At 42.3% G+C, this 9,616-nt stretch overlaps 1 protein-coding gene across 4 annotated transcripts in view; it reads right to left on the bottom strand.

The window, feature by feature from the left end:
* LOC147015382 (threonine--tRNA ligase 1, cytoplasmic-like) overlaps nt 1-9,616 on the bottom strand; it is a 74,562-nt gene that overhangs the window by 31,201 nt on the left and 33,745 nt on the right. For all 4 annotated transcript variants that reach the window (XM_085850062.1, XM_085850066.1, XM_085850065.1 and 1 more), the window contains exons 10-12: nt 7,946-8,044; nt 1,883-2,049; nt 858-1,020 (exon numbers count right to left, since the gene is read on the bottom strand). In XM_085850062.1, coding sequence (XP_085706188.1) covers nt 858-1,020; nt 1,883-2,049; nt 7,946-8,044 — 429 coding nt within the window. The remainder of the gene's footprint in view (nt 1-857; nt 1,021-1,882; nt 2,050-7,945; nt 8,045-9,616) is intronic.

The raw sequence follows: 9,616 nt of genomic DNA, 5'->3' as shown, positions 1-9,616 counted from the left end.
AGCGACATATTTACAAGGCCAACAGTAGGTCTTTGAGAAAGGAGGCAAGTTTGAAAGTTCAGCCTTGAGGTTGGGCAAATGTAGTTTTCTTGCTTTCCTGAGAGCGGACACACATTTGCTGCATGCTTTGTGGAATAATCTGAGGTTGCTTTCAGTCAAATTGGCCTTCCAGGAAGAGAAGGAAAGTTGTTTTAAGGCAACGGTCTCACTGCAGGATTCGGTGTACCATGGCTGGGAGGAAAGGGATGACAACTGAAGACATGACGGGATGAATCTGTGCATGAGGGAAAGCAGGTTTCTGTGGAAGAATTCCCAGGTTGAGTTAACGTCAGGAGCGGCAGATATTGGACATCCATCGTGAAGTGAGAAGACCGCTTGCAGCCCCTGCCAGCCAGTATGTGGAAACTACTCACCGGCGATGATGCGGCTATCTGATGATAAGAGAGACGTTTACTCTCACAAGCACATGATCGGACAAACCAATTGGAGCAGTGGAAGAACAAGAGGGATTACCAGGAAGGCTGGGTCACATTATTTGTGCAAGAAAGTTTATTTGATGTTAGATGTTTTCCATTTAAATTTATCTGGGCAGTTTCTCTTTGGTCGATATAAAACAAGCGTTTTACAATGCAATCTGTTGAGGTTAAGGTTAAAATAGTTCCTGAATAATGCAACGTTAAAAAAATATTTCAACACAAATGAGTTCATGCAGCTTTTCTTTCATACCTCATACTCCAGCTGAAATTTCCCACAGAACATTACGATACTTGGTCCTTCTCAGCCGCAAGTAGTTCAGCCATAATTGCAAGCAAAGGTTTGTGTGGCATTGGCAAACTGAGATGGATGTCTTTGCATACCTGCTCCATGGTGCAGAAGATATGTGCATCATCCTGCTGGAACCGCCGGACGCGTGTCAAACCACTGAGCGTTCCCGATAGCTCGTTGCGGTGCAGCGCACCAAAGTCAGCAAAGCGAACCGGAAGTTCTCGCCAAGAACGTGGCCGATGGTCAAACATGAGGCTAAAGGCAGCATAACAGCAAGAAAGGGTTGATCAAGATCGTTTTTTTTTTCACTCATATATCATCCTTGTGACTAATACAACAATAACTAGAGTTCATAGAACACCTCACCCTGTGCAGTCTTGATTTTTTTTTTTAAACGCGACATGGGCGGGGTATGAGAGCAGCAACTTTGATTGGTCGAGATGATGTAAAATGCGGTAATATTTTGTCCAAGTACTGCTAAATGAAACATTTTTGAAAGTGTCAAAAAGGTGATTTGTGTTCCACTGTGTTCAAGTATATAATTCAATGGAAATAAAATCAAGATTTTAAAGGTTGTAGGGGAAAAGAAAAAATAAAAAAAAAGATTTAAGAAGTTTACCACCGTTTATGCAGCATCTTTTACACCTCCTTATCTAACATGTTGCACATTAGTTCTTCGTGTCCTTTATGACATCCTTAAAAACTAAGTTTCCTGTTTCAGATAATTATCAGTTTTGTTTGACTGCCTCGGAAAAGGAAAGGGTATTGCGTTTGGGTCTGTTTGTTTGTTTGTTTGTAATAGAACTTTTGTATTTTTCTCTGCAACCACTTGTCGGATTGAGACAAAATTTTCGCCAAAGGTGCGACTACTCATGTAGAATGTATTAATGATAATTATTAAGTCATAGGTCACGGGTTGTGGCAGCCATGTTGGAAAAACGGAAAAAATTTGTACCTCTATTTCTGAAACTGTACCAAGGAAAAAAATTGAAACTTAGCACATAGAACGTGTTGCATGCTTGGAACAAGATCATCTGTCGGGCAGGTACTCTGCTGGTAAAAATAATTATTAACAAAGAATGCATTTTTGTGCCATTGCAATATAGCAACAACCCACCAATGGCCTGGGCAGTTCATGGGCTTCAGAGCAAACATCTCCTTCTCAGATTCAAATGAGAACATGTTCTCACAGTAGTGCTGCCAATGGCCTGAAATATTCCACAGCTTGACGTTGTAGATATTTGGCGAAATCACTTCAGTAAAGCCACGTTTCCAGTACTCACTCTGCACATGCACAAGGAGAACAAAATGATGCTTACATTTTTCAAAGAAACACATACAACTAGAGAATAAAACTTGCCAATAATTTAGAGAGCTTAAAAGACACAACTACCTGACAAAGTTCACTCAAAATATATCAGGTTTGTGAGCACAAGATGCAAAACAAACAAACAAAAAAACTACAACAAGATCAATCAAGAAGATCGACAAGACAAGAAGATCAATTGAGCAGTTTTTACATACTCAGAGATGCCAACTTTTGGAAATCAGAATTAGGGAGGATTTGCAACCGACACCAAATAATGTGCGCGAAGCGCACATCTCGAGCGCGGAGCGCTCGACCCTTGCGGCGGGGTCCAGGGCCCGCCTTAGGGCCCTGGAAGCTCTGGGGTTCTAGACGCTCTCTAGTGCCCTCTGAGCCCTATTTTGGAGCATTTAACATGTTAAGAATTCCCACTTTTTGAACAAAAAAAGGGGAAAATTGTGCATTTTTTTAATGTTACATGTATGTTAATATTAGTAAGTTAGGGGACAATCAAAGATTAACAAAAAGCACAAAAGAAGCAATATTTTTCTTACCTTACTGGCTGGTACTACTGCTGCTTGCTTTTTCCATGGCAGCTTTGCTGAGTGACAGCTGTGTGGCTCTTTTAGCCCTTCTGATTATGTCTTTGCTGTATTCTCTCTGGTAGCAAGGGGTGCTATGAGCTTGTTTTTCAATTAAGAGAGCTTCCAGGGTTTTGACACTCAAATTGGGACGAAATTCAGTATGATTCTTCCGTACAAGACTGAGTGCCCGCTCACATGATGCGTTCGAATGAGGAATGACCAAGATTCCCTTCATCACTTTGCTCAAATTAGGATACTTCTTGGCACCAGTGCAGGGATCTGTGAGCTGTGAAATCCGATGCCACTGCTCATCCACTCTCACTGTCTCAGTAGCAATTGTAGCTATGGAGGCGTCTGCCTGGTAGTGAGCGAATTCACTCTCAAGACTGTCTATGTCACTATCACCGCCACTGAACAGACAGGGGAATTTCTTGATGAAAAACTCCACACAGTCAAACCCCACTTCTTGGTGTAGCTTAACATCCAGCACCTGAGCATGCTTGGCTAATTCATCATCTAGCGGCCAGGTTTTGAAGATGTAATTGCAGGCTTTCACATAATATGAGCGAACTGCACTGAAGAAACCTTGGATGTCTGACTCACTCAGAGTGAAGGTTGATTTCTTGAGACTCCTTTGTTCCCTTATATACAGTTTGGCATCGTTCCCAATCATGAGGTCCTCATCATTCTTCTGATGATTTCTGTCAGAGAAGGGTACATTTACCAGAGCAACCGATGACACCGATGGTTTCAAAAACCGTACGAAGATATCTTTCAGAAGACCATTCAATTCTCCGTGCAGGAGATGAATACAGGGTTCGTCTCTTTGGAGCAGAAGATTCCCCTTCTCAAAAAGCTTGTTAGCATATCGAAGGAAGAAACAATAGAGTTTTGTTTGTGGAGACAAGAATATCCTGTTGACACGTTTTTCTCTAGATTCCTGCACAGTGTTTGAGGAAGATGCGCTTTTAGTTGTAGAACTCGTAGTACACTTAGCCGCAGGGCGATCACACTTGCGTTTACTGCCAGCAGAAGAGGTCAGACTCGTAGTACCAGATCCAATTTTACGTTTGAGGAGAGAGCTTGAGGTAGGTGCAGCCAAGGAAGAAGACCTCTGATTCGAAGGTTTTGCTGAGCTTCTATCAAGTGATTTGGCAAAAGCAGAACTTAACTTGGGTCCTTCTTTGCCTGTAGATGGGACTATCACAGTCTTTCTCGACTCTGAAGGGATCTGCTTTGTAGATGAACGTGATGAAGGGCCGGTGATGCTACCTGCTCTCAGCATTGGTTTTGGTGCTGTCCCTGCTGTCTTCTTCGCAGCAGATACTGCAGTGGTAGTGGTGAATGCTGCTCCACTAGTGCTTGATCCTGCAGTGCCAGTACTGGCAGTAGATACAGTGCCGTCCTTCTTGCTCGTTGTTAGAGTCTTGGCTACAGTTGGTTGCATTTTTCTTCGTACTTCTTCTTTGAAGAAGAGGCGAAGTGGCTCCCACTGTTCAATCAGCCTGTCTAGGCACTGACCAAGGGACAGCCACCTTGTTGCGACATGCTTCAGAATCTTGTGTGTCGGGGCATCACAGAGTTCTTGCAGTGCTTTCACTCCTTTGACGCGTTTACTACTTTTGTCCAAGTAGTAGTAAATATCGATGAGAAAGTCATCTAATTCAATGGGTAAGGCCTGAGCCGCCTTCTTGGCCGTATTGTGCATCATATGGCAAGGGCATCCCATGATGTAGCACTCTGGATTTTGTTTGTGGATATAAGCAGCGACTCCTTTGTGCTTGCCCACCATGACAGAGGCATTATCAGCACAAAAGGAAACACAATTTCCCCACGGAATTTTCCTGTCACTGAACTCATGATCAAGCAGTTTGAAAATGTTTTCTCCAGTGGAATCTTGTTTGCACGCAGGCAAACTTAGCAAACCTTGCTTCACAATCCCAGCACTGTTGTCATAGTACGAAATCAGGACAGGATATAGCTGGGCCTCACCACTGTCATTGCTACCGTCTGTAGCTAGGCTAAATGGAGCTAGTCTAGCAATATCGGCAATAGATGAAGCAGTAACATTTGACAACTCACCAATTATTGCTGAAGTTTTTGTTCTTGCACATCCATACTTTGAAGCAACTTTTGAATCTGGAAACATCTTTTGAAATAGAGGTCCAGCATGATCTGAGACTGATATGGGCAAGTTATGTTCCACAATAAATCCACTAAAGAGAAGTTCCGCTCGGGTAACATCCTCTTCCTCGCTTGTCCCTTGTTTGGTGAAATAATTCAGAAGTGTACCGGTACTCGTGCTCGAAGATCTCTCCTTTGCAATGTCTGTGTGCCGTTTGCTTCCAACGTGCTTCCGAATATCATCGCGACCTCCGTGCTCAACTGAAATATCAACGCTGCATACTGTACAATACGCATGATGAATTCCTCTTTCAGACTTTCGAATACACGGGTATTGGAGACTGTATTCGGTCTTGTACTTCTGAGACCATTTCTTGGTCTTCGTAAGCTTCTTTTCTGCCATTTCGTAATCAACATCGAGGGCTTGAAGCATCGGTAACTTCGAAGTCGATGTTCCACAGCTGCAGCGCGACTCGTAGAACTCTAGCGGCTGTTAAACACCGCACGGTGGTCGCGACCGCCGGGCTGGTACGGGCCCAGCTGCATGCAGTGAGCGTATCGCATGCATATACACTGTGCATACATACCGCATGCACTGCATTGCACACATACCGCATGCACTAAATCTCAGTGCATGATCGCATAAGCGAGATCCAGACCCAATGTTTCGCTGCTCCTCATTTGAATTTGCAATTTTTTACGTACAATTTGGTAGCAGCTAACGTTATGGAGTTACCACATGCTATACGTAGCAGACGATGCTTTTCATTCAATTCTCATACTAGTACATTCTGATTAGTGAACAGTGCAAAAATATCAAAATTTCGGGAGGATAAGGATAGTGATCGTAAGGGCGGGAGTTTGGGTGAATTTTCGGAAGCCTCCCGATGAAATCGGGAGGGTTGGCATCTGTGCATACTCCATAAACTCTCAGAATATATCAGGAAATACAGGCCTGGTGTTAGCTTGGTACCAAGTACTGTACAAACCAAGTACTGAGCAAGAAGTAGAAAATTTCAAATATGAAGGAATTGCAAAACAAAAACAAAAACCCCAAATGCTTTTAACATACCAGTTCAGAAAAACAACAACAACGAGAACTGCGAACGGTGCTGCCGGATTACAAACAATCCGAGTCTGCCATCCACGGGCAGCCCGATTCGTATATTTTATGGGAAATGGAACCCCAAATCCATTGTCAGGAAATTATATTTAATTAAAGCGTGTCACGTTTTGTGGCCCATTCAGCATCAGCAGGCCAAACTACATATAGTAAACTACTTCTTTTGTCAAAATTCAGTGTTTGTTGATTAATTAACATATTCGACCAACAGCAAATCTTCCATAGATTTTCGAGAAAAAGTTTCAAACTCACATATCAACACCATCTAGGGGTGTTTAAACTGTCTGACAAATATCATGGTAATCAGTTTAATAATTCTGGAGAAGATAGTTTTATATTGGGGAGAAAATCCAAGATAGCCACCAAAACAGGATAAAGTTTAAAAAAAAAAAACAATATGTTATGATCGAGTTCCAAGGGTGCGCTCTCAATATTCGCAGACTGGCATTGCCAGCTGTAACAATCTTTTCAAAAGTCATTCCACAAAAATCGTCACAAGTACGATGATAACCCGAACAAACAAAACCCAATAGGCTTCCCGCATTTTGTCTTGGAAACCCAATAAGAAGCAGAAACTTGAGCATCATCTCTTACAAAAATAGGAGAAGTGTCCATCACACTTTATTCTGAAATCTAAAGGGTTCCTGCTGTCATAGAATAATAAACATGGAACAATAACACCTGGGAGCTCACCTGGTAGCGGCTTGATAAGATAACCAGGGAACCACTGGTAGGCATGGATGACCCACAAAATATGTAAAGGAGAAAAAAGTAAATACCTATGGATATTTTTTCATGCCATGAACAAACCTTGGTACATCACAGATGATAAAGGTTTTAGTCAAGTTTCATCGAAATTGTGTGTGTGTGGTTTTGGAGAAGAAAGCAAATACATATTTTGGGGGGCAACCCCCACATATAATCCCTGAGACCACAATTTCTTTAATGTCATGAACAAACTTTCATACATCATGGGTGATGAAGGCAGTGGTCAAGTTTCATCAGAATTGTATATACTTTCTGAGAAGAAAGAAAGCAAATACCTCTTTTGGGGGGCAACCCCCATGTAGAATCCATTGGACTCCAATTTGTAAATGTCGTTAACAAACTTTGGGACATCACGGGTGAGGAAGGCGGTGGTCAATTTTCATCGGAATTGTGTGTATAGTTTCTGAGAAGAAAGCAAATACCTATTTTGGGGGGGCTACCCCCTGTGCACCCCCTTAGACTTGGAAGTTTTTAAATGGATGAACAAAATTTGGTACATCATGAGTGATGAAGGTTGCGGTCAAGTTTCATCAAAATTGTGTGTATAGTTTCTGAGAAAAAAGCAAATACTTATTTTTGGGGGGGGAGGGCAACCCCTGTAGACCCCCTCAGGGCCCAATTTCTTTAATGCCATGAAATAACTTTGGTGCATACACGGTGATGAACGTTGTGGTAAAGTTTCATCAATATTCTGTGTGTAGTTTCAGAGAAGAAGTTGAAAGTATTTGTGGACAGACGGAAGATGGGCCTTCCCACAAGCTCCCCGAAACTACGTTCCAGGTGAACTCAAAATGGCATCATTGGAAAGCTAATAATCAATTTAATTCAAACAAAAATTCGTCCGTTTAGCCGTAAAAGCCCGTCTTCTGGGAGGGAAGAGGAAGAAGCAGTAACTGGATCTCAAATGTAATGGTTCCAATGGTACGAGAGAAAGACACCTTTAAAATAAAGCGTGATGGAGACTGAAGAACCACACAAAATCATCTGTAGTAATACTTCTCGAAACAAAAGAAATATGTATATATATATATTTATATATTAGTATACGGAAGAAGCATACAAACAAGCACAACCATGACAACAGCAGGAACAAGCCACAATGACAGCAACAGCAGCAATGTGTTATGAAGGATACTTTTCCCCCCACACGTTTCACTTCACTTAACATGTTCATTGAGACTCACAGAAAGACATGCAATGTTTGTGAAATATTACATGTAGTCTTTTGATTAAACCAGTCAGTGAAGCGACGGGTTACAAACAGAGTGAGCTTGCCTTGATAAATTCAATTAGCGTGTTGTATATGTAAGTTCCTTTGGGCAGGAAAAAACAGCTACCAGGGCTCAGTTCATGGAAAAAGAATAGTTCTTGGTCCTACGGTTGGGAGTACAAGAGATGCATGTGATATTAAAGACAGACATCTATAATTAATCAAACAAAAGGTAATATTTAAGATATTCTTCTTTCATATGCAGCACAAGGCTGCAGGTAGCATCATTGGTTGAGCGTGTGGAAGTGCCGCTGATGCAATGCCCTCTTGTAGGTCAGGGCAGGAATTTGGCGATGGTGCTGACGGCTCGCCTACTCTTCGTGAATGACACCATGGTATCTTGAATGCCCAACAACTAATGCCGGCAGATGAGATGCCAATTTTAACATCCATCCGAGGGACGGCACACACGTTGATGAATCACCCTCACTGGGAAACAGCGGGATGACAGTTTATAGCTGGGTCGGGATTCAAACCCACACTAGACACCTTAGAGGCAGGTGTGTGTACCTCTAAGCCATCCTACCAGTCCCGTATTTAAGATGCAAGAAAATAAAAATAAATAGCAGTTTTGCACTTTCATACAAAAAAAAGTGTTACCTAACATTTTGATTGCAATTTTGTGTTTTTTCCACAAATCAGTTAAAAACCGTTTGACATTCCCATCTGAGCACAGAGCTCGTGATACTGCAATCCAAGGTTAAATTCCCACATATTGTACTATGTAAATATAATCAACTGTCTACCAAATGGCTGATATTCATGTAAAGATACAATGACATCTCAGTGTCCTTGTCCTACATATTATGTGCAGTACAGTATATAAGAGTGCCTCCATGAGCCACAGACATTGCTTGTGAAGAGAAGTTCAACAGGATCAACAAACAAAAAAAACCCACTAACAGCCCAACATATCCAAATATAGAAGATAAGGCAATTCTCTGAGTATGTACATCTAATATTTATAGAATCAAAAACGGCTGGGCCAATCTCCATCAAAATTTTCAACGGAGGGTTGTGAGACGATCTACGACCTCCACCTGTAAACATGATACAGTGCAAGTGATTTCCTGCCCCCCCCCAACCCCGCTGGAGAGAGAGGGGGGAATTCCTAGCCACAGCACAATGTATATTTACCTCTGTCACCGAAGGTGGAAGGAGGTTATGTTTTCACCCCTGTCTGCATTTGTTTGTTTGTTTGGGTACAGGATATCTTGAAAGTTGTACATGGATTCTGATAAAATTTGATGGTCAGGTTGGGTGTGTGACAACTGACAAGGATGAAATGATTATATTTTGGTGAAGAGCCAGATGAGGATACAATTCCTTGCTCTCCCTCATGCACAGATTTATCCCCTCTCGTGTTCAGTTGTCTTACCCTTCCTCCCGCCCTTGGTTTACTGAAGCTTGTGGCGAGGCAGTTGTCCTGAAACAACTTGCCTTTGCCTCATGGAAAGCAAACCCAACTGAGGGCAATCTCAGTTCTTTCCACAAAGCTCGGAACAAGTGTGTATCTACCCTCAGGAGAGCCAGAAAACAACATCTTTCTCATCTCAAGTCTGAACTCTCAGACCTCTCTCCCTCCTCAAAATCCTGGTGGCGTTTAATCAAATCTGTTTCTGGTGTATGTTCCCCCTCCATCCCCTCCCTTACCTCAAATGGCCGCACTGCTGATT

Source organism: Eptatretus burgeri, chromosome 12, assembly GCF_056783735.1.
Source record: "Eptatretus burgeri isolate ZD-2024b chromosome 12, Ebu_testis_v1, whole genome shotgun sequence".
In the NCBI taxonomy this organism is placed as follows: Eukaryota; Metazoa; Chordata; class Myxini; order Myxiniformes; family Myxinidae; genus Eptatretus; species Eptatretus burgeri.
The sequence above is the reverse complement of the archived record's forward strand: the minus strand, read 5'-3'. Positions and strand labels throughout refer to the sequence as shown.